This window comes from Vulpes vulpes, chromosome 11, assembly GCF_048418805.1.
Source record: "Vulpes vulpes isolate BD-2025 chromosome 11, VulVul3, whole genome shotgun sequence".
Classification (NCBI taxonomy): Eukaryota; Metazoa; Chordata; class Mammalia; order Carnivora; family Canidae; genus Vulpes; species Vulpes vulpes.
The window spans coordinates 102507067-102532404 of NC_132790.1; the positions used below are offsets into that span (position 1 = coordinate 102507067).

Below are 25338 nucleotides of genomic sequence, written 5' to 3' on the forward strand. Positions count from 1 at the left end.
TTACTATTTCTTTGCTTTTAGCAGGAGCTAAAACTTAAATATCTATAATCTTTTTAAATTTAAGAAATGTTTTTATTTTATACTTTGGAGGTAGTTGAAGGACACTGACTTTGACTTACTGAGTTGAAAGTGAACATATTCCATGTACAACATGGGCCTTGACTGATATTTTCTTGATTGAGAATATTGTCAATAAAGAGGACACAAAATCACCTTTCTTTTTTTTTAATTTTTTTTTTTTAAATTTATGATAGTCACAGAGAGAGAGAGAGGCAGAGACACAGGCAGAGGGAGAAGCAGGCTCCATGCAGGGAGCCCGATGTGGGATTCAATCCCGGGTCTCCAGGATCGCGCCCCGGGCCAAAGGCAGGCGCCAAACCACTGCGCCACCCAGGGATCCCCAAAATCATCTTTCTAAGTAAACTTTTGTGAGCTATGGGTGTTCAGGCTTACGCCCATCCTTGTTTTCAAGTCTGAAGTCGTCTTCGCCCAGATGACATGGTTTAGTGCTAATTAGTAGCCTGCAGCCTAAACCTCCAATTTTAATCATTTAATAAAGGCAGCTTGAAAGTACTCAGCTAAAATTTAAGGTTTTGATTTTCAGGATCCCATTTTATGCTAAGACACCTCACGCCTACTGTGATTTTTAGCACCTAAAAAATTTCTCAGAAATATTGCAATATAGGTATTTCTTATAAATGAACTTTAAAGATTTCAGGGTCATATTTGATAGAATGAGGCACTAGGAGCCTTGAACTGACAGATTTCCTAGGGTAGACCTTGGGGCGTCTGTGGTTCATTAGGGACAAACCATGTAGGGCCCAAGAGACAACGTGGTCATGACGCCCTGGCGGATCCAGGAAGGCCATTTGGTCGTACGAGTCCCACCGTAATGCTTAGTTCTATCCCTGAGCGTCATACAAATCCACACGAAAGTAGGGGGTACTCCTGGGGTGGGGGCGCCGGAGCCGTCCCTAGGGCCCTCTTAATATTAAGGCTTCTGCTGGGCCCTGCCCCGCGGTGGGGCGTCCGCCTCTGGCCCAGGCTGCCCCGGGTCCCGGGATCCCCCCGAGCCTGCTGCTCCGACTGCCTGGGCCCTCCTCTCTCTCTGGGGCTCAGGAATAAATAAATACAATAGAAAAAAAAAGGCTTCCTTTTAAGCTTTATTACTGTGCTTTAAGCTGTGCTTCTAAACGGTGGGGAAATCGGGAGTCGCCGCTGCCCGCGTCCTTGGGCTTCGGGAGGTGCCCGGCGGGGCCTCTGGCTTCTCTGGGACGTGCCAGGCTTCACTTCCAGAGGCCACACTTGCTCACCGGGCGTGTCCCTATAGACTTGCACACCCCATTGGACCTAGGGATCATTTCTTTAGGGTCAACAGGGAGAACGACCTGCCGACAGGCTCCTGCTGCCACCGTGTCCGCGCAGGGAACTTCCTTGACAACGGGGACTCGCACCAGTGACCGAAGGCCCTTGTGGATAAAGAACAATGTATTGCTGGTTCCCAAAGTATGATACTGGCCAAATAACTGACCCCTACGTTTGCATATTTGAGAGATTCTTAAAAATTCTACTTTGTGATAGCCTGTGAGAGGAGGAGCAGGGAAGGCCCACACGGTGCCAACCTCCGCTCCGATGGGTTGTGTTTGTCAGCAGCCCTCGGGGAGGTAGCATGGCCTCGTAAGTGCGGAAGTCAGTTTTTCCTGATTTAAATGAAAATGCATCCTCGTGCAAAATCTGAAAACTGTAGAAAGTTTGGTAAAAAGAAATCATGCAACCAAGATTTTATCTTTTTGGTATATTTTGTTTCCAATTACCATACATGAAAAATATTTTCCAAAATTCAAACAAAGCTTTAGGATCCTAAGTACAGTTTTTCCTCTACATATACCACAATCATTTTCCTCGTCTTTAGATATTCTTGAAAGTATGAATTTAGTGTCTGCAAAGTATTGGATCCTGTGGATGTACAAAGAATCTTTTTCATGTAAATCTTTAACCACATTTCAAATTATTACATCAGACTAGTTTATTAGTTTATGCATATGAAATGACTAGTTTATAATGCATGAACTTCATAAAGCCTCGTCATATTTCCAATTTATTTTCCTGGAATGAAACATTAATTTTCAAGAGAATAATATAAATAGGTAGAAAAATATGAAAATGATTGACTTCTCACCTGAGAAAAGAAACTTTGCATCAGGTTACTTTTAAAAGTAATAAAATAGCTCCTTGCTACCACAAGAGATTTTTGGCTTTGATAGAAAAGAATCCAGGCTTGAACAAGAGAACTTTTAAAGTCTTTATCTCTGAGCAGCTGGTGTTCTGGGTAGACAAGAATTGAACTCAGTTCAGGCCCAGCCAGATTTCTTCCTGAATGGCTCAGACAGGTGCAAAAGCCAGACTGTGAGCGCCACTTTGTCTTAATGCTTTTCCCAACAAGCAGGCTTTTGTTCATGTCACTCAAAAAATAAAGATGTTTTTAACGGTTGTTCTACACTCTACATATAAATATACCTACTTCTATTTAAATAAAGAAAAACCTGGGCAACATGTTAAATGAGCCACGTTTAGTTGTTGAATCTGTAGCCCAATTATAATGCGATCAGAAAAATAAATCTCACTAAATTTTACGTTTCTTTGGGAAAATAATAGCTACGTAATTCTCACTTATTCACAGAACATAATCTAGTATTCTCTGAAGCCTGTTTCTTCCTTGCAATTGAATCTCAGCCACATATCTAAAGTGACTTTCTTAAGTGACTTTCGTAAGTGACTGCATATTAGTAAGAATGAACATTTTAATCTCTACACTTGTACCCATTTTCTAAGCTGTAAATGTCCAGTGAATATGGAGCTCTAAGCAAAAGGACTGTCTCCTGAATCATCTACTTTAAACCATCAGGTGAGGGATCCCTGGGGGATGCAGCGGTTTGGCACCTGCCTTTGGCCCGGGGCACGATCCTGGAGACCCGGGATCGAATCCCACGTCGGGCTCTGGGTGCATGGAGCCTGCTTCTCCCTCTGCCTGTGTCTCTGCCTCTCTCTGTGTGTGTGTGACTATCATAAATTTAAAAAAAATAAAAATAAAAAAATAAACCATCAGGTGGTATGAAATCCTCTAACTTCGCATAGTTCTGTTTCTTTTTGTTCTTTAAGATTTTTTAACGAAACATTTCAGACATATGCTACAGAAGTATAACAATTGTCTATATGTCACCAGAGTTTCAAAATTTATACTTACTTTATCCATCTCTATTTCTGCGGGTATCTCCAGTGTATTTTATTTTATTTTTAAAGATTTTATTTATTCATGAGAGAGACAGGGAGAGAGAGAGAGGCATAGACACAGGCAGAGGGAGAAGCAGGCTCCATGAAGGGAGCCCGACGTGGGACTTGATCCCGGGACTCCAGGATCAGGTTCTGGGCCAGAGGCAGACACTCAACCACTGAGCCACCTGGGTGTCCCACTTGTTTGTTAGAGTTTGTTTTTAGTTGGAAGGAATGAAAGATGTATAATATCTAAATAAAGCTAGTGTCTGGTGTCTTCATTTTATTATATTTACTGAGTGAATTTAGCATAATTACATTTTTCCAGTTAATACTCAACATTTACCTAAAGCGACTCTTCATTCTGAGAGATTCAGTTACTAATTTGGTTAAGAAAATTGGGTTTTCCTGTAGAAATTTTTGTATTCTCTTGCAATAAGAGTATCTTCAGCCTGCACACACTGGAGAGAGCACTTTTTTTTTTTATGACTTTGCATAAAATTTGTCAGTGAGCCGGGAAGAGGCTGGAAAGTACAGCAGTGTTCCCTAAGTGGATTGATAGGTAGAGGACAAGAGAGTTATGGCAGGAGAGGAAATGGAGAAGTAAGAGCACTGGCATGTTACGATGTGCAGAGTGTGGATCCGTCAAATGTGTGATTGTAAAGTGGTTATCACTCATCCAGACCCGCACTGGTCCTAATGCGAAGGTGGTTGGAAACGACCACGTTGGTCAGGTATGCAGAGGACCTGCTATTTATATTTAAGTCATTGCTAACTGTATTTTTCTATATAACAGTTGTTTCTAGACAAGAATAAACAGATCCGTAGAATAAAGCAGTGTAGAAACACTCGCATATACAGCCACCCTGTTAGGTTTATTTAGAGAATACACATCTTTTGTATTTTTTAATACTTTGTAATACCATCAAGTGTGCCTGGGCAATGGCACTGCTTTCTGAGAAGATTAACTTGTGGGTGATGGAACTGTTGACACCTTGTTCTTTATTTTTAGTAAAACATCACTGCTGAGATAATGTGTTTCTGAACTGCAAAGCAGTGATTTAATTTAGTTAACCACAGTAGTTAAAAAAATATTCTTTGGGATCCCTGGGGGGCTCAGGGGTTTAGCGCTGCCTTCACCCCAGGGCGTGATCCTGGGGTCCCGGGATCGAGTCCCATGTCGGGCGGGCTCCCTGCATGGAGCCTGCTCCTCCCTCTGCCTGTGTCTCTGCCTCTTTCCCTCTCTCTTTCTCTCTCTCTCTCTCTGTCTCATGAATAAATTTTTAAAAATTCTTTAAATAAGTTAAAAACATTCAAAACAATCTATGTAACAAATTTCTACATTCAGTTTATAGAAGCTGTGTCCCAAGTTTAATTAAGGCAATAAGGCTTCAGAACTACTCAATGTTTTGGGAGTACAGTTTCTGCCTTGTATTAACACTAATACCTAACTAATAACAGCTGGGAAACAGTACTTTATTAAAACATAAAATTTAGTAGCATCTCACTGCAAACTTTGACAAATATACTCTTAGGGTTTTCACAGAATAAGATAAATTGGCCTGCTTCATTTTACAGCACTTTCATGGGATTTGCTAAGAGATAAGCTTTATTACTATTAAGGAAGAAAATCATGTTTATACAGACCGGAGTGAACATTTGCATATGATTTGGAATTGTAGGACTCTTTTCCCATGTCGATTTTCTATATTTGCACATGCACTCTAAGACATTAAAATTGTTTAGAAATCTTAAAATTCAGAGGATCCCTGGGTGGCGCAGCGGTTTGGCGCCTGCCTTTGGCCCGGGGCGTGATCCTGGAGACCTGGGATCAAATCCCACGTCGGGCTTCCGGTGCATGGAGCCTGCTTCTCCCTCTGCCTGTGTCTCTGCCTCTCTCTCTCTCTCTCTCTGTCTCTGTATGATTATCATAAATAAATTTTTTTAAAAATTAAAAAAAAAAAAGAAATCTTATAATTCAGTAACATCCAACATTTGGTAATTAATACCTTATTATATAAATTATCAAGGTGCTTTACATTTTCAAAAGTGTGTTTTTGGAATATGTAATGCGTGCTTATGGCAAAAACTGAAGGTACAGATGCGTCCGTGGTTAGAAGACTCGCCCACGCAACAACGTGAATATACCTAACAGGAAACTGTGCATTTAAAAATGCTTCAGATAGAAAAAAATGCTCAATGAGTTATACAGTTATGATCTTTATGTACTTTTCTGATGTTCTGTATTTCAGTGACTCAGTAATTTAGCTTCCTGAGACCAAACAAACCAAAGTCCCTCTCTCCTTTGGCCCTCAAACGGGAGTTTCTGTGCACAGATGGAGGTGTGCGGCGTGTCCTGACAGTCCTGCCACGTCAGCGCCCAAATAGCCGCCTTGCTCTTTTGAAGGCAGCATAATATTCCATTTGAATTCTTTTAGAAGTGCTGAAAACTTTCTCATGGCTCTTTTCCGATCCTTTTTTGGCTGTTGGCCATCAGTAAAGAAACAGCTGCGGGCTGACTTCGGATCGTGCAGGGAGCAAGGGGCTTTCGTTCCTTTTCCTCAAGAAGCTTTAATCTGGCAGAAAAGACAATATTTTCCTTACGTTGTTTTATTACCAATAGTCTTATAAAAAGGGCTAATAAGAATACCAAGACTAATTTTAACTTGAATTTTTAAGAATTTCCCCCTTCGAGAGAGAGTAGGAAGGAAGAGCGTGAAGGGCACTTAACAGAAAGGTGATAGGACAGTTGCCTGGTCAGGCCCGCGTGGACGTGCTGCGGCGGGTCGCGCCTCCACCCCGTAGCTCCGTGGCAGAAAACAAATTCACTTTACTGAGTTGGGCCGAGGAGACTCTATCACGGGCGTCAAACATTTTAGAGGCTCGTGGCAGCGGCGTAGGAGGCAAACTGCAGTGTGAAGGTGGGGGAGCGGCCAAGCCGCGCCCGGAGCCCGGAGGCCCTTCCCCGCCGGTGCCCGCACAGAAGTGACACGGGGGCTACGCAGGGTTTGCATGATCCAAGACTGAGTTAGCAACCAAGGAATCTCCTCCAATGCATGGGACGAAATCCCAGAGGATTCAAAGTTCTGCAAGGAAGGAACAGGTAAAAGAGCGAACATGCAAAGAGAGAAATGGTTTACGAACAACTTCTAAAACCAAAGCCTGAAATCCTCAGGCTGCACATCGGAAAGGGAAACCTGAGGGGTGTGAGGATTTTTTTTAAAACAATTCTATACCTGGATGCATAATAATTTCAACAGATTAAAAAATAGGAGAGAATCCTCGGTCTTCCGGAGAGCGCGGACTCTAGGGAGAATGAGAACCAGGTTGTCGTGGCGCCCACCTCAACGCCAGGGGGAAGGTGAAGCCATGTGCGTCCTCCACATAGTGAGGGAAAATGATCTGGATTTCTCGGCCCGGAGAAGCCACCGTTTCAGTTTGTGTGTGAAAGAGCCTGAATGTACTGAGCTCAAGTTGGCTGCTGGAATCCAGAAAATAGCAGGGGACAAGAGCTCAGGGTGATTCAGAACCAAACCGATGGAGGGAGACTGGACCAAAGCACTCGCCACCTCCTTTATTCTTCCCCTGGAACCTGAGTTCACCTTTTCCTCCTGAAGGTAGCGCAGGACCGATGAAAACCCGACTCACGTCCAGCCCAGGCCTGGTGTTTTGAATTTGGATGACTGGGAGCATACTGGCTGTGCCTTCGATAGAAAAAGAGACATAAAGGGGAAGAGAGGGCTGAGGGGAAAGACCGCGTCGGACGTGGTGAGGACTCACTGTGATAGTACCAGGCTAGTGTCCAGTAGCTATTTTTATTTGTCATTTATACTCTGAGCATTTTAGAAAGTCTTACAACTTCCTGGCCAACAGGAAGTTGACAATTGGCTTCAGCCCTAAAAAGGTCAGGGCTCTGTTCCCACTCCCTGGCACATCGGCATCCGGTAAATATCTGTGAGATACGTGGGGACCATTTGTACCAAAACAAGCAGAAACTGAACTGGAGGTCCCTGATGAAGCGGTGGAGGAGGATGCGTTAGTGTTTGTCCGTGTGAGGCTCTTGGAAGTCTGCGTTAGGGTTAGTGGAAGAGCCTGCTTCAAGGCAGATGATTGGGCCGTGCCCCAGATATGATGAATCAAAAATCCTCGGGTGAAGGCTTCAGGAATCTGCATTTTAATAAGTACCTCCAGTGGTTTTGAAGCATGTGCAAGTTAAAAGGAATAGTCCCCCCCCCCCCAAAATAAAAGGAATAGTCCCACAGAGGCAACAAAGGGTAAAGCCCGGAGAAAGTACAGATCCCCCTCATTTTAAGACGGAGCTACATGCGTCCTGGTAGCCCCACTGTCAATCGGGAATTGTGTAATTGGAAAATGCATTTAATCCACCCAAGCCGCTGAACCCGATGGTAGCCTCGCCTGCTTTCACGGGCTCAGAGCACTTGCATTAGCCTACAGTTGGACAAAATCATCCAACATAAGGCCTACTTCCCAGTAAATTGTTGAAATCTCATGTGATGTATTGAATCCTATACTGGAATGAACAATGGGATGGTCGGAGGGGTACGGAGTGGTCATCCGTGTGTGGGTTGTCGGCCTTCAGGAGCGTGTGGCTGCTGCTGCTGCTCCGCACCACCGGGGAGCGTGGTACCACGTGCTGCCACCCGGGAAATGACCAACATCCAAGGTACGGTTTCCGCCGCATGTGTAGCATTGTCAGACCATCGGAATTCCAAAAAAGTCGTTAAGTCAGGCCATCGTAGGTTGGGAACTGTATGTCTTTAGGAGACGGTACTTTTTAACATTTTAATGTCACTCACAAAATTTGAAAATATTTGCAAAGGAAAGATGAAAGCCAGAAGTGACCAGCGCCAGTCAACATCCGGACCACTAGGCATCTCTACCTGTAACACTCAGGAAGCTCTGTCAAGGGTGAGAAGGAAAATGGAAAATCAAAGGAGAGTGTAAAGGAGACCTGTATCCAACAAGACTCTGAGCAGTGCATTGCTCCAAAGTTAGAGATGCCGCTGAGTATCCAAGGACCAGGAATGAGCTTTGGGTTTCAGTAAACAGAAGGTTGAGGGCATCCTTGGAGTTTTAATGCAGAAGTGATAGGGAGGAAGGGGGCATCCGCAAAATAAAGTGACTGTAGTATAGTGTAGTAAAGGGTACAGGTGTGCATGACCCCTGGAAGGTGTGAACTGCCGAAGGGAAGGGGACGGTAACTCGGTAACTCGGAGTCTCAGGAGATGGGTTGGGTGCGGCCGGAAGTAGAGTAAACGCCTTGCTTTGCTCCATTAAGAGCAGAGAGTAGTTTTCATTGGTAAGGATTTTTTTTTTTTTTTTTTTAGGATTTCTTATTTACTTTTTTTTTTCTGACTTTGTCATCATCTAGAGTGTAAGAAAGGACCTCAAAAGTCACTTTGAATTATAAGAAGAAATAAAAGAAATAATGGTTGCAAACAAGGCCATTCAGTGCAGAGAAGATGCTGCCATTGGGGTGGATACTTTAGGAGCTGATGCTTTCAGGATCTCTTGGCTTCTCGTAATTTAGGTGTATGTTCTTTAGGACTGTCTTAATCATCAGTCATAGACACCCCATTCGTGTTCTAATGCCAGGTTAATCACAGGCTGTATTTTATAGCATTTCAATCTTCTAAGACTATTTTATACAGCTGGAAGGAACAGTTGGAAATTGCTTTAAATAATGTGATTTTAGGGATCCCTGGGTGGCGCAGCGGTTTGGCGCCTGCCTTTGGCCCAGGGTGCGATCCTGGAGACCCAGGATCGAATCCCACATCGGGCTCCCGGTGCATGGAGCCTGCTTCTCCCTCTGCCTGTGTCTCTGCCTCTCTCTCTCTCTCTGTGACTATCATAAATAAATAAAAATTAAAAAAAAAATAATGTGATTTTAGGAATATATCTGTAGTAGGCGGAATAGTTCCCTTCCCCCCAAGATGTCCATGTCCCAGGCCCCAGAATTTGTGAATATTTTACCTGACAAGGAGGAATGAAGGCTATAGATGAAATTGAGATTATTAATCACTTTAAAATAATTTTAAAATAAGACAGTAACCTGGGTTACCCAGGTGGACTCTATATAATCACAAGGATCCTTTAAATATGAGTCAGATTTGAAGATGCTATGCTGCTGGCTTTGAAAATGGAAAAAAGAGCCACAAGCCAAGTAACATGGGCAGTCTCCCGAAGCTTGAAAAGGCAAGGAGGAAGCTAATTTTCCCCTACAGACGCCAGAAGGAAGCCAGCCCTGCCGACACCTTGATTGTAGCCATTCTGGGCTTCGGATCTCCTGAATTGTAAAAGAGTAAATTTGATGTTGGTGTTTCTTCTTCTTTTTTTTTTTTTTAAGATGTTATTTATTTATTTATTTGAGAAAGAGCAGGAGCAGAGGGGCAGAGGGAGAGGGAGAAGCAGGCTCCCCGCTGAGCAGGGAGCCCAACTCGGGACTTGACCTCAGAACCCTGGGATCACAATGGGAACTGAAGGCAGATGCTTAAGTGACTGAGCCACTCGGGCGCCTCCTAATATGTTGTTTTAAAATCACCAGATTTGGGGATCCCTGGGTGGCACAGCGGTTTGGCGCCTGCCTTTGGCCCAGGGCGCGATCCTGGAGACCCGGGATCGAATCCCACATCGGGCTCCCGGTGCATGGAGCCTGCTTCTTCCTCCGCCTGTGTCTCTGCCTCTCTCTCTCTCTCTCTGTGACTTTCATAAATAAAAAAAAAATAAAATAAAAGCTTTTAAAAATAAAATAAAATAAAATAAAATCACCAGATTTATAGCAATTTCTTACATTAGCTAAACGAATATAATATCCAAATCCTATAATCTTAATTTTAAGAACATACGAGTGTCGTTTCTCTGTCAGACTGTATGTTCCTCTAGACCCGTAGTCAACGTCTGTGCTTGACACACAGTGTACATGCTGCGTGTTTATTGAATTTGAACCATTCTGTATATCAGATGGTCTCTCCACCATTTTGGGGGAGGTTTGCTTACCATTTTTAAAGTCTCCACTCACCTGGTGCATGCTACGTAGAGGAGCATCGCAATGAATACCTGCGGTTCTGAACCTCTTCCTTAGTGACTTCAGATTGGAGAAGGGGCACTCGTTTACACCAGAGTTGGCTTTCTCCGGCCCAACTGTTGTGATACACAAGACTGATGTCTTCTAATCAACAGTTTCATGGGCTTCTTGTGCCTCAGTTTCAACTGCTCTTGAGTAAGACCGCCTGTCTGAGAAACCTCATCCTCCTGAGGTTTGTAGAAGCTTGTATTTTATTTGTACCATCCCAAACATAGTCTCAAAATTTGGTGAAAATTAAAAAAAAAAAGTTCTCACAATGCTGAAATAGACCTTCAGATAAACTACTTATTTTTATAGATTTGCATTCATTTCCCTCCCAGTCCTTAGATAAAAACCAACAAAATTGAAGACTTAGAATGGGGGGCAGTTTTAGATGTGTTATTCACCGTTCCTTGGGAGGTAATGTGTTGGTTATCTATTGCTGCTGTAATTTAGTATTTTAAAGTGATAAGCATTTATTATATCATTTTTGTTGGTTAGAAATCCAAGAGCAGCTTACCTGGGTGGTTCTGACTCCGGCCTTCTTAAGACGCTGCATCAAGTTGTGAGTCAAGGCTTGACTGATGGAAGATTTACTTCCCAGTTGTTTGACATGGTTGTTGACTGTGGTCTCCAACGTCTGCTTCCAAGCTCATTTATGAGGGCCTCCCAGGCCACCTCACAGCATGGCAGCTGCCTGCCCCAGAGCGACTCATCTTGCTGAGACAATACCCAACCAGAAGCCACGTTCTATTAGAGACGAGTCAGTAAATCCAGCCCATCCTTGAAGGAAAGGGATCATTGGGGCCGTCTTAGAAGCTGCCTACCCCACGTATGAATTAGTGAGGTCATTCGTTTACCGGAGACTAGATAATCAAGTTTAAAATATTCCTAACTAAAATTAAATTCAATAATATCAAAAACATTTTGTGAGAAAACAGCAACTAAATCTCTCATATTAGAAAATATAAAATAAAAATGGAAGCCTTTTAACTTTCACACAGGAAATTCAGAAGATACATTAAAATAATCAACACAATTTACTTTTTTTAACCATACTTCCCTCAGATTATCTACTTCAACTCCCTGTTCTAATTCTGTCCATTTTTTTAAAGGTTTTATTTATTTATTCATAGAGACAGACAGAGAGAGAGAGGCAGAGACACAGGCAGAAGGAGAAGCAGGCTCCATGCAGGGAGCCCGACGTGGGACTCGATCCCAGGACCCCGGGGTCACAACCTGGGCTGAAGGCGGCGCTAAACCACTGAGCCACCAGGATGCCCTCTTTCCTTCATTTTAAAAATTGCACTTGCCGTTAATCTAAAAATAATTGAAAGCAGCTTATAGAAATATTTAAAGTGTTATGAGAATTGAAATTAAAGATGAAGGGAAAGGTGGAGATAGAAAACTAAGTCAGAAATAAAACTACTACAGAAAGGTCATAGTCTGGTGAAAACTGAAGACCTAACAAAGACCCATAGCTATGTGGCTGAGTAAATTAATGTTAAGAAAATGAAAAGGCAAGATCAAGACTAGGGAAAAATACAAGACAAATATCTAATAAGAGTCTTATGTCTACAAAATAGAACTCTTATAAGTCCATAATAAGACAACCCAGTTTTTTAAAATAGGGAAAAAATTTGAACACATGTTTTATCAAAGATCTTTGAATGACATGCAAAATATAGGACACTGGGGCAGCCCCAGTGGCCCAGCGGTTTGGCGATGCCTTTAGCCCAGGGTGTGATCCTGGAGACCCGAGATCGGGTCCCGCGTCGGGCTCCCTGCATGGGGCCTGCTTCTCCCTTGGTCCGTCTCTGCCTCTCTCTATGCGTCTCTCAGGAATAAATAAATAAAATATTAAAAAAATATATATATATAGGATACTATTATGCCACCACACAAATGGCTAAAATTAAAAAGACTAACAATACCAGTTATCAGTAAGAATGTAGCACTAGAACTCTCAGGTCAGCATTTTTTATAAAATTAAACAATCACACGATCCCACTCCTTGTTATTTTACCCAAGAGAAATGAAACTGTCTATACACAGAGAACAGTAGATGAATGCTCACAGCAGTTTTATTTGTAATAGAAAAAAACTAGAAGCAGTTTTATGATTACACTGTGATGTAACCACGTGCATACGACGTGCCTCGCGGTAAGGTGGAATCAACTGATGATCATGGACCGACGTGGATGACTCACAACGCATTACGCTAGGTGGGAAGAGAGCATCGTGTGTGATTCCGTCATGTGACACTCTGAAAAGGTGGAACTATAGGGACGGCCTTTTTTTTTTTTTTTTTTACTACCCTCGTGGTAGTACCTAGGGTTAGAGGGAGGTAATTATCTGCAAAGAAACAAGAGGGAACTTTGGGGGTGATGGAAATGTTCTACGACAAAAAATGGAAATCTTTGTGGTCATGGTTGTGACCACGTATGTTTTTCAAAATTCATCTAACTGTAGGAATAAAATGGATAAATCTCATATTTAAATTATATGTAAATAAAGCTGAATTAAAACAAAAACCTCTTTATATACACAAGCACAGATCCAGTTAAGTGGTTTGTTAATCATTTGCACTTGAAGGTTTTTGTTTCATTTTTTTAAAGCTCCAAGGTGATGATAAGGCTAAATCTGAGCTCGCTCGAGGTGCATTTATGGTACACATACTGCATAATTCAAAGGAAAAGCTTTTTCTGCCTGGGATTACTGGAGGAAGACTGAATTTTTGAACTCCCTCATGATGGCGTTAGAAGATTAGAGTTTAGAATTAGAAGTGGGAAGGAGGATGGAAGGAGGATGGAACTAAGGTGAGGAAGTCTTAGGGGGCGCCACTGCCCTTGTACGGCGCTCTCTGGTGATGTGCCCGAGTTCTCGGGTGAGCAGTAGGGAGGTGCCCGGCGGGTCAGGGCCATGCCAGGGCCATGCCAGGGCCATGCCGACTGAAGCGAAGCTGGGAAACCACTGTAGTAAGGCGATAAAAATGTTACATTCTTGAATGGGACTTGGGGTGAATGGGATAACATCGGTTAAGAACACTAATATTTGTACACGTGGAAAAAGGCCTAAAACATGATTTTTCTATATGAATGTTATTTAAAAATGAGAGGTATTTAGTTTTAATGCTAGAATAATAGGGAGCTCATGAGTTAGGAAGAAAAGGTACAGAAGGGAACATGCGGCATAGTCTGGGGGCCGCCGGACACCTCAGAGTCCCTGCTTTGGCCTCAGCAACAGGATGTGCAATATGAGCCTCATTTTACAGCCGTGGAAACTTGGGTTCAGAAAGAAAGGCTCGGGTTCTAATTAATGCAGAAACCACCTGCTATTCCTCAAAGGTTGGTGAAGGAACCCCTTGGGGTAAGATCACCAGGGATGCGTTTCCACGAAGCTCACCCGGAACTGGCAGGTTGGATTGAGGTGGTGTTGGGGAACAGAGTCTGCATTTCTAACCTGTTCGTTGGTTGCTTTGGCAATTAATAAATAAATAAATAAATAAAAACCTTGAGAATAGCTATCTTAAGACTTAGGAAATATTTTTGCTATTTGAGATAGTAAAAATCATTTATTATGTTTTCTGATATTAAGAGTTCTTAGAGACAAAAGTTAGCCTCGTAAAGGTGATCTGTAGCTTTATTTTTGACAATGTACAGTGCTCCTATTTCATAAATAAGAGTTAAAAAATAAAGCCGGCATTCTTTATTGGTTAAAGAAATAAATAATAAATTCTAATTCTGAACTAGAATTTATATTATTGGCTGCCTAAAATGACCTCCACCTGGTGGCAGTATTTTTCAGTCCTTTTTGGCCATTTCCCTCGGTGCTGGCTTAAGCTACCTGAGATGGGTTACTTTGCATTTGTCACATTTATACAGCACGAGAGAAATAAAGGTGTATTTTTATTATATATGGATTAATGATAGTAGGTAGCAAATGGAACAGTTTTTGCGGGCAGCCCAGCTGGCTCAGCGGTTTAGTGCCACCTTCACCTCAGGGTGTGATCCTGGGGTTCTAGGATCGAGTCCCACGTCGGGCTCCCTGCATGGAGCCTGCTTCTCCCTCTGCCTGTGTCTCTGCCTCTCTCTCTCTCTGTGTCTCTCATGAATGAATAAATAAATAATTTTTTTTAAAAAAAAGGAACAATTTTGCTCTTTGTGAAATGATTCGATGCAGCTACACTCTTCTTCTGTCTAACAAGCATGTCGGATGGCCCCAAATAATTCTTTGTAGTATTTAGCTGCCTGTTTATTATTTAAATTCCAACACTTACTCTTGGATGATTATATGTATTTTCAACAGTGACTCCTTTATTGCACACCGAGAAAGTATGCGTCAGATGATGAGAAGTTTTTCTGAACCGTTTGGAAGAGACTTGCTCAGCATCTCTGATGGTAGAAGACGAGCTCATAATCGTATGAGACACGATGATGGCGAGAGCTCCTTGGCTGTAAGTTCTTTATTTTAAGTTAGCAAGAAGTTCCTATGGAATTTAAAGAAAATTATTACGGAAGAATATATCTATGATGTTAGGATATGAATAATGCTTGTGTCCTAGAAATAACTTATATAAAACGGATGGACCTGCTGGGAAGTTGAATCCTTCAACAGTGAATTGTTTATTTTTATTTTTTTTTTCAACAGTGAATTGTTAGCTGTGTGGGATTCCGCTGCACTACCAAAACTTTAGGACCATAGGGTCATAGATTATAAGCCAAACCTAAAGCGTTATTTTTCATATAGTTTGTTCTGCATGGCTACCTTGAGCCTTCAAAACTTAGATTAATTTTTGACTCTATTTAGAAGTTTTGCATAACCACAGTATATTTTCACAGCTTTCATCTGAGAGCAAACCTAGAAGGTTACAAACATATTTAACTAAAAAAAAAAAATATATCAAAAATCCAGGATGCTTTATGTATTAAAGGATGCTTATGTATTTAATAAAGAGATTAAAAATCTCTTAATTACCTGTGTTTATTTATATTGCTTTTTCAGCCTCAGGAATTATAATTCTAGAATAAAAATCCACAGGGGCTTCTAGTTTTGTTTTCTATTAAATAGTTAATTTTTGCTATTACATAAGTCTTTCATACTTAATATGTCATGTATCACAACCTAGGGAAGAAAAGGTGAGCCATGTCTCACCAGTATAAATTATAAATATACAGGAAAAAAATGAGCTTTGGCTAAAAGAGAGGCTGAATATTTCAAATACTCCTAAGAAGTTTGGTGTATAAAATTACATTTACCATTTAAATGAAATTTTCATATTCTTTTTCATGTTATTCCAATATATATTACTCATATTTAGTTTTTTTCTTTCAATTAGTGAATGGTGGTATTCATATATATATATATTTTTAATTCTAGGGCTATCAATTTCCATAAAAGTCTAAAAATAAGATCAAAGGAAAAATTATCAAGGAGGGCAGAAAAATCAGTTAAAGACATTCTGAAATGTTATCTTCCACGTGAGCATTGAAATAATTTGTATATCTGCTATAAACATAGAAAGGCAGAAGTAGGGCTCTACATAGTCCTTGGTATTTATGTGCATAAATGAGGGAGCTACTTGTAGATTATAGACTTTTTTGAGCAGTCTCTTGGCTGTGCTCTTTCCAGATAACAGCAGTGTTTTTCATCTTCTGCAATTTCTAATTTCTGTTCCTACCTTCACATCTAGTTATAAAACACTGACTTAGAAAAGTTCAAGTTGTTTGGTTATTTTGTTTAAATTTATTTTCATCACACTAAGACACACATGTCAAATGTATCACACCCTACGGAATAAAAGGAGAGCCATTTCTCACCAGTATAAATTATAAAATTTTTGGCTAAAAGAGTGGCTGAACGTTCCTTGGAAAATCTGCTGTAACTCTGCTATAAATCTTCTATATTTTAAAAAGTATTAAAAAAATTTTTTTTAAAGATTTTATTTATTTATCCATGAGAGACAGAGAGAGAGAGGCAGAGACACAGGCAGAGGGAGAAGCAGGCTCCATGCAGGGAGCCCGACACGGGACTCGATCTCTAGACCCCGGGGTCACGTCCTGAGCTGAAGGCAGACGCCAACTGCTGAGCCACCCAGGCGCCCCTATTTTAAAAATCATTAGTGCCCTAGGACAGTACTCAGTACTCTTGTCTGACAGAGGGTTTTCATTACAGTTTGAACAAGAAAAAAGTGCAATGGTGATAGCATTCTAAGATTTTTTTTTTTGCTTTTTAAAATTTTAATTTTATTTAAATATAATTAATTAACATATAGCATATTATTTCAGAGGTAGGGTTTGGCGATTCGTCAGTTGTATATAACTATAATCTACAAGTAGCTCATTTATAGACCATATAGACTTTTTTGAGCATGCTAGCGGTCCTACTCTATTTAAAATTTAATAAAAGTTCATAGAAAGCTTCTTTCTCTAGTGAAGCTGTAAGGTTTTGTGTTTTGTTTTTTTTTAAGATTTTATTTATTTTAGAGCAAGAGAGAGCATGAGTCAGGGAGAGGCAGAGGGAAAGAGAGAGAAAATCCCAAGCAGACTTGGTGTGGATCCCAGTGCTGAGCTTGGGACTGGATCCCAGGACCCTAAGATTATGACCTGAGTGGAAATAAAGAGGCCAAAATGAAAAGTCGGATCCTTAACCAACTGAGCCACCTAGGTGCCCTAAACAAGAAGTTTTTAAATGAGTGTTTTGATTAAGCAGTGAGCCATTATGATGTAGCTTTTAAGCATAGTGGATGAAAATCTCTATCTCAGATAGACTTCTTGATAACTTGTAAATTTATTTTTGGCCCATTTGTTGACATTTGTCTTTTTTTTTTAATGGGGATGGGACAGAGGGAGAGAGAGTCTTAAGCAGGCTCCATGCCCAGCTTGCAGCCTGATACTATGCTCAGTCTCACAACCCTGAGATCATGACCTGAGCAGAAATCAAGATTTGGATGCTTAACCACCTGAGCCACCCAGGCCCTCCGACATTTGTCATCTTTATCAGCCACTTTATGAAGGAGAACAGAGACTCCTACAAAAGTAGGGGAAGCATCAGCCATCCAATGTTCTTGTTTACGGTATTGGCATTTGCTTCAGTTCATGATTTCTTTACGGGGATATTTTTAAGCCAGGTGTCCATTTGGGAGGGGGGATTAATTTTGTTTAAAACTAGATAGTTAGGTTTTTTTAATGTTTAGATTTTACTTATTCATTTAGAGATAGAGCACGAGCAGCGGGGAGGAGCAGAGGGAGGGGCAGAGGGAGAGGGACAAGCAGGCTCCACACTGAGTGGGAGTCTGACCTGGGGCTTGATCCCATGACCCTGGGGTCATGACCCCAGCTGAAATCAGGAGTCGGCTGTTCAACCCACTCAGCCACCCAGGCGTCCCAAAAACTAGATAATTTAATCTGTAAATATATTTAATTAAGCAGTTTATAATTCAAGGTATGACATGTGACCATCTAATATTTGGGTTGAATGGGATCCCTGGGTGGCGCAGCGGTTTGGCGCCTGCCTTTGACCCAGGGCGCGATCCTGGAGACCCAGGATCGAATCCCACGTCAGGCTCCCGGTGCATGGAGCCTGTTTCTCCCTCTGCCTGTGTCTCTGCCTCTCTCTCTCTCTCTCTGTGACTATCATAAATAAATAAAAATTTAAAAAAAAAAATTTTTTTTTATTTGGGTTGAATGATAGCACCAGAGTCAATATAAAATGTTTTTCTTTTGAGTGAAAATAAATAGAGAAATAGTATTGGTGTATCTAAAACATGTTGGTGATTACTGTTCTACATCTATAGTATAAATATATATCATCTGATATAATTTATTATAAAATTTAATAAAAATACACAGCTTTCAACATACACAAGGAGAAAATTACCTATCACTGAATGATCTAAAACTTTATATATACCATTTCCCCCAAATTTCAAATTTCATTTTTAATATTTGAAACTTCCAAGTAATAAAAGTTTTTGTTTTGTATATATGTCTGCCTAAGATTTTATTTTTACTGAGGAATACAATTTGTGAACTATTAGATAATTCCATCTAATATACTTAACATTCTTTTGCCTATCAGAGACCCTACATATTTTTAAATCTGTGTGTGATCCTTTCTGAAGTCTTATATTTTTTTATTCCATGTATTAGTTCTTGGGAGATATTCATTAATTTTTTCCCAATATCTATACTTTTGAAATGTTATTAATGGAGATGATTGCTTACTTTTAGTTGTTTATAAGCAGGATTAATTTATCATTTAAAATTATGGAATAGTTGAGCAAAGGAAAGATGAGCTCTTAATCATTGTACTGTGTGTTCTAATTAACTTTGGTGTGAATTTGTATTTACTTTCCAAAATGTTGTCTTAATCTATAGCAAAGGCTTCTTCTTACAACTGTCTTTGGCCAATACTACAGTTGTCATATTTGAAAGTGGTTCGTAGTCTCCCTATTTGCCTACCAGGCTCCTGCCAGGCTTTATGATGAGCAATAAGTGGGTAGTTTTGAAAATAAATGTTGAGGGTTTTTTTATTAAATGGTTCTAAGATTTTGTCAGCTCTAAACAATGTGATTATGTAGTACATTTCTTTCTTTTTCAGGGATTATTATATAATAAATAGCATAGGGTGCCTGGGTGGCTCAGTGGTTGAGCATCTGCCTTTGGCCTCAGGTTGCGACTCCCCGGGTCCCGGGATCGAGTCCCCCATTGGGCTCCCTGCATGGAGCCTGATTCTCCCTCTGCCTGGGTCTCTGCCTCTCTCTCTCTCTCTCTCTCTCATAAATAAATAAAGAAATCTTTTAAAAAATAATAAATAGCATAACCAAAATTAATTGGATTTTTTTTTGTAGGCAATGAATTCTCTTGTACCTTTTGGCAGTTTTGGTGGTATGGTTCGTATCATGAGACACAAACCATTTTAGCAGTGTTTTGTGACAAATATTTATTTTTCACTAACTCAGGCAAAGTAGATTGGCATGCAGTTTCACTTATTTTCAAAATGGCTTTTTAGAATTTGTGCTGAAACCTGTTTCCTGTATTAATGTTGGAGTGTTCGTGTTTTTTCTGAATTAAGTCATACCAGCATATGTAAAATCAGTCTTCAGAAAAGACAAGAAATACATTCTAATAGACGAGTGTTCACTGTAGCTAGAGGAGCCCAGGTTGTCTGCTCTCTGCTGGGACTCCTCGGGGAGTCGGCTCGTGGCGCCCACCTGCGGCCACTCTGTCCCCGACGTTTCTTGCTCCTCTTCCTTTGTTTCTGTGACGCTGGTTCCCGACACACTTAAAAGCAATCGAGGAGAAGCTCAGCAGCGTGACTTTGGAACGTTCCCTGCGGACGCACCTCTGCTCCTGCGAACAAGTCTCTTCAGGTTGTGTTAGACTTTGGTCATTTGTCTGCCGGAAGCCTGACACAGCACGTGTGTCCTTCCTGACCACGTTCTCAGTGAGACAAGTGACAGATTAAACAAGCAGTTACAGCAGAGTTTCCAGTAAAATGACCCGAAGTCGAGCATGCTACGGGAGCGCTGACAGAAGAAGCCTGTTACCCAGACCTCTTGGGGAGGTGGCATGGAGGTTAATGGGAGGAGATTTCTGGAACCTCATGGGTTAAGGGGAGTGAGGCCGGAGAAGCAGGGAGCAGAGAAGAATGTTCAGCACAGAGGGAACAGCATATGCCAAGACCTGGCTGCTAGGGAGCTCAGAGAGCTTAGGATCACTTTGCCCGGAGCGTGAGCTGGGGAGTAAGGGCAGGAGGGTAACCGGGACTGTTCCGGTCCTGGCAAGGTCCCTGGCCATCATCTTAGGAACGGGGAAGCACTGATGAATTTTCGCCAAAGTGGTGATGGAATCCGGTTCTCATTTTTGAAGGATTATTGTGCCTGCGGGGAAGGAGAGGTTGGAAGGGGCTGCGGTGGCGGCGGGGTGGAGGCAGGGAGGCCAGGAGGCCGCTGAAGGGTTCTGGGGACTATTAGGTTCCGCTTGGGTTCCGCTTGGGCAGGGGCTGTGGTGTCTTCTTTGAAAGTTCAAGAGGTAAATGGGTGAACCTTGGGGGCTTCCTGGGTTGAAGGGAGAGTAAAAGGGAAAAGGAAAGTAAGTACACGCCCGTTTCTTTGGCAGGAGGCATCAGGTGGGAGGCCCCTGGGCTCAGGAGCGGCGGGCGGGCGGGCGGGCGCCGCGGGAAGGGCCGGCTCGGTTGGGCTGTTGGGGTCGGAGGCGCCCCTGCCCCGTGGGGTGCAAGCGCCTGGGGAAGCAGAGCGCGGGGCTGGGCTCGGGGACAGGATGTGTCGGTTGAGCCGGTGGGTGCTGCTGGGCCTGGGGAGGTGCCTCCCGGGACCTTCTGTGGGGCGGCCTGAGCCGGGGGCTCCAGACCAGCAGGGGACGTGCCCCGAGGGCAGGAGGCGGCCGAGGGCCGGCACAGGTGGGGGGGCCTTTCCTCGTTAAAGACCTAGGATCCGGCGGCACGGGCAGCCCGGGGCCCAGCGGTTAGTGCTGCCTCCCGCCAGGGCGTGACCCCGGGGTCCCGGGATCGAGTCCCGCCTGGGCCTCCCTGCGTGGAGCCTGCTGCTCCCTCTGCCTGGGTCTCCGCCTCTCTCTCTGTCTCTCATGGATAAATGAATGAAATCTTTTTAACAAAATAAAGACCCAGGATTTACCCCTGAGAGACCCCGGCGGGGAGGGCGGGCCGGGCTGGGCCGGGCTGGGCTGCGTGTCCTGTACCCCGTTTCCCCCGTGGCCACGCCGGCACCGGGCCTCGGCTCTAAGGCCTCGTGGGGCTTCCCTGACCGAGAGCAGATCTCGGCCCCGCAGCCCCACAGCTCCTGTCCCGGGCGCCCGCCCTCGCGGCCCTGGGGCCGTCCTGCTCCCGCCCCACCACAGCCAGCCGGGGCCGCCGCCACCTCCGGGCCCTCCTGCCGCCTGAAGCTCGGCCGGGGCGGCCTGCAGGGGCACGGGGCGGGGGGCGCGGGCTGTCTCGGGGGTGAAGGGGACCCCAGAAGACTCGTGGGCGCTGGAGCTGTGCCGGCCCGGAGCAGCCACAGGACTGAAGCAGTGACTAGGTCGGGCTCGAAGAAGTGTTGGTGCGTGTGTGTTTCTGGGCCCCTGCGTGCACGTGCGCAGGCGCAGGTGCAGGTGCAGGTGCAGGCGCAGGTGCAGGCGCAGGTGTAGGTGCAGGCGCAGGTGCAGGCGGAGGCGCAGGTGCAGGCACAGGTGCAGGCGTAGGCGCAGGCGCAGGTGCAGGCGCAGGTACAGGCGCAGGTGCAGGCGGAGGCACAGGTGCAGGCACAGGTGCAGGTGCAGGCGCAGGTGCAGGTGCAGGCACAGGTGCAGGCGCAGGTGCAGGCGGAGGCGCAGGTGCAGGCGCAGGCGCCGCAGCGGCCTCCTCACCCGTGCAGGCTGCCTGAGGGGCTGCCCCTGCTTCCGAGCTGCACGCGCTTTTGACGAATGGCTTTGTGCTACGGCCCCTGAACCACCCTCGCCTGGCCCGCGGCCGCATGAGCCTCCCCCCCCCCCCCCGCGTGAATCCAGAGAAAGATTTTTTCAGCTGTTTTGGGCAAGTTGATTTGCTTCCTTTGTGTCGTGCCCCCAGTTACTAACACACCCCGATACCCTGCAGCGCACAGACGTCAGCCCCTTCCAGGCGATGGAGCAAGTGATGGGGAACATGCGGAACAGCGTGCACGAGCTGCAGAGGAGCCTCGTAAGTACCGGGGCCATGAGGCCCTTGTTCTCCTTGTCGCACCCCCGACTCACGGCGGCTTTCAACTTCTGAAAATCGTGTCCACAGCGGTTGAGACCTAGACCTTCCAGTACGGCCCAGTACGCGACACCGGTGTACCGGGCAGATAAACCTGAAACACGAGTTTTGTGAGAAAATGACCACGCTACTCACGGGGTGCGCTTATATTTTCTATTTCAGTTCATATTTTAAAAATCCTGGGTCACGACCCACCAAACCGATTTCACAACCTACAAGTCTGAAAAATCACAGTAATTAACTTTCAAAATTAAGGAAAAAATACCTCAAACATTTCTGCTGCGGAAGGTCACTATTATATGAATGAACGTTTTATATGAATTTAGACTTTTTAATTATTTATAACTTGTCTACTTAAAAGGATTTATAGGGATCCCTGGTGGCTCAGCAGTTTGGTGCCTGCCTTTGGCCCAGGGCACGATCCCACGTCGGGCTCCCAGTATGGAGCCTGCTTCTCCCTCTACCTGTGTCTCTGCACCTCTCTGTCTCTCTCTCTCTCTCTATCATAAATAAATAAATAAATCTTTTTAAAAAAATTTTTAAAAAAGGATTTATAACAGCTAAGAAATTAACTGTTAGTGTTGTTGTTTAAAAAAAAAAAAAAAAAAGGGATCCCTGGGTGGCGCAGCGGTTTGGCGCCTGCCTTTGGCCCAGGGCGCGATCCTGGAGACCCGGGATCGAATCCCACGTCGGGCTCCCAGTGCGTGGAGCCTGCTTCTCCCTCTGCCTGTGTCTCTGCCTCTCCCTCTCTCTGTATGACTATCATAAATAAATAATAATAAAAAAAAATATTTAAAAAAAAAAAAACCTGAAAACAGAAGTTTCAGGAATGATTGGGCATGGGATTAGATCCGTACAGTCCAAGTGGTTATAAGCTAGTGTTAATACTCTTATTCTACTCATAGTATTAACATCAAAAAAATAACTTGATTTAATATGAAGAAGACTCCTATGATTGCAGCCATCTAGTTTAGAATTTAAGGATCATTTCAGAATGCCCAAATCTAGGGCATCATCAGTGATTCTCGCAATCTAGCTCAATCTGGCCCCCACAGCAGGTGTAGAACTTGCTGGCGTATGGCCCGTTGGCTGGTGTTGGCAAACCCGCGGCCCGTGTCAACCGCTGACTCTAAAAGCATCAGGGGCTTCAGGGCGCAGCATCTAGATTTAACCCTAAGCCGCAGCCTTTGATCACGGAGACTTAAGGGTCTCTGAGTGAGTCACTTCTTGTTGCTTCCCTCACAAGAAGGGTGAGGCTTGGTACCTGAGACGGAGGAAGTGAGGACCTCCCTGGTGCCACTGGATACAGCCCACGACAGTGCGGAGACCTTAGAAGAACGTTAGTTACTATAGTTACTTACTTGACTCCTCTGACGTCAGTTCTGCATATTTGACTGAACTCTCTGGACTTACGATTTATATTTGCCCCCAGGGTCACCTTTCAATGGATCCAAACGGACATTCGTTTAGTTCTTCCTCAGTCATGACTTACTCCAAAGTAGGAGATGAACCACCGAAGGTTTTCCAGGCCTCAACGCAAACCCGTAGGGCTCCAGGCGGAGTGAGTAGTTTCTGAGCATTCTTGGAGCTTTATGGACTTGTGGAATGATGGATCGCCCGTGTCAGATTTTAATCATTAAAGCTTGATCTGGGACTCCGGGGGTAGGGATGAGGGAGGAAGACACGTGTCACCGGAACAAGTGATACTGTGAAAAACAATGATGCTAATAACTGTATTTACTTAGTTAAAGCCATTTTTTTCTCCCCTCACCCCAACCTCAGATGCCTTTTTTTCACGTGAATGTCTGTTGATGCTTATTATTACCTTTACATGTTGACCAGGTAAGTAGACACTAAAAGAAGTCTTTGGGGCAGCCCGGGTGGCTCAGCAGTTTAGCGCCGCCTTCAGCTCAGGGCGCGATCCTGGAGACCCGGGATCGAGTCCCGCGTCGGGCTCCCTGCATGGAGCCTGCTTCTCCCTCTGCCTGTGTCTCTGCCTCTGTCTCTCTCTCTCTCTCTCTCTCTCTCTTTCTCTTTCTCTCTGTCATGACTAAATAAATAAAATCTTAAAAAAAAAAAGAAGTCTTTGTCTCAGGAAATAAACGTTTATTTTTAATTTATATCTTAAGTAAATGAATTTATTTAACTCATGAAATACTTGAAGTGTACAGAAAGGATATGGAAAATAATACAATAAATACATTCCTTCTACCCAGTTTAGTCAAATCATAACATTTTTCTCTATTTGCTTTAGGTTGTCTCTTGTTCTGTTTTCTTTTTTAAGCATAATATTAGATGCAGTTAAAGCTTCCAGTGCACTCTTCCCTCCCTACTTCCTTTTCCCTTTTACTGCCCCCCCCCACAAGAGAACCATTTTCCTGTACGTATCATTCTCATGTATTTTTAATAAGTTTATTACCTATATGCTTCATAAACAATATAATGAATGATTTTATTGGTTTCTAACTTTATATAAATGGTTTCATGCTACATGTGTTTAATTGATGTTTCTGCTGATTGATATTTAGGTATTTCTAATTTTTCGCTTACTTATCTTTATACATGTCTCCATGTGCAAATGAATGGTATTGTTGGTTTGTAGGAGGCGGATGTCTTCATCTTTACCTAAAAATCACTAAATTACTATCACACAGTGATTGAAACAGTTGACTACTCCCACAAAGTCTGGCATAACAGTTCCCATTTCTACACTTCCTCATTAGTACTTATAGTGAAAAAAAAATTCAGTTTGCCTGTTTAATGGGTGTGAATAGTTAATCTTTTAGTTCTTTCATATAAAGACATACCTTTCCTTGATGCTCTTGCCATAGTGCAGACATTTTCATTCTAACTTGCTATAAGTGACATGTATCTTAAATGCAGACAGCTAATTGTAGACATCCCACAGCAAACCATGCTAATATTAATAGTCTGGCTGTCACGAATATCCTCCTGACCTACAGAGTCCGTATGTAGGAGCTATGAGCTTCAAACCCAAGTAAGTAGCCCTTACTCGTAGATGCTAGCACGTACTCCCAACTATGACACTGTTAAGGACAGTGTGGAAAGCACTACGTCTATAACAAATTACAACTTAATTTGTTATACTACTTGATTTCAATTTAGAAAAAGTTTAAATTGTATTGGCTCTATTTGCCCTAGACGTTTTAATTTTACGCAGTTCTGAAAATATCAGAGAACTATTACCACAATTTTGCTGCAAGTTG

The 25338-nt window shown here is 43.3% G+C and overlaps 1 protein-coding gene across 4 annotated transcripts in view; it reads left to right on the forward strand.

The window, feature by feature from the left end:
- MLF1 (myeloid leukemia factor 1) overlaps nucleotides 1–25338 on the forward strand; it is a 35297-nt gene that overhangs the window by 3621 nt on the left and 6338 nt on the right. For 2 of the 4 annotated variants that reach the window (XM_072727259.1, XM_072727261.1), the window contains exons 2-4: nucleotides 14663–14810; nucleotides 21971–22054; nucleotides 23544–23672. In XM_072727259.1, coding sequence (XP_072583360.1) covers nucleotides 14663–14810; nucleotides 21971–22054; nucleotides 23544–23672 — 361 coding nt within the window. Of the gene's footprint in view, nucleotides 1–14662; nucleotides 14811–19205; nucleotides 19248–21970; nucleotides 22055–23543; nucleotides 23673–25338 lie in introns of all 4 variants that reach the window. The other 2 variants (XM_072727258.1, XM_072727260.1) reach the window with 2 other exon arrangements.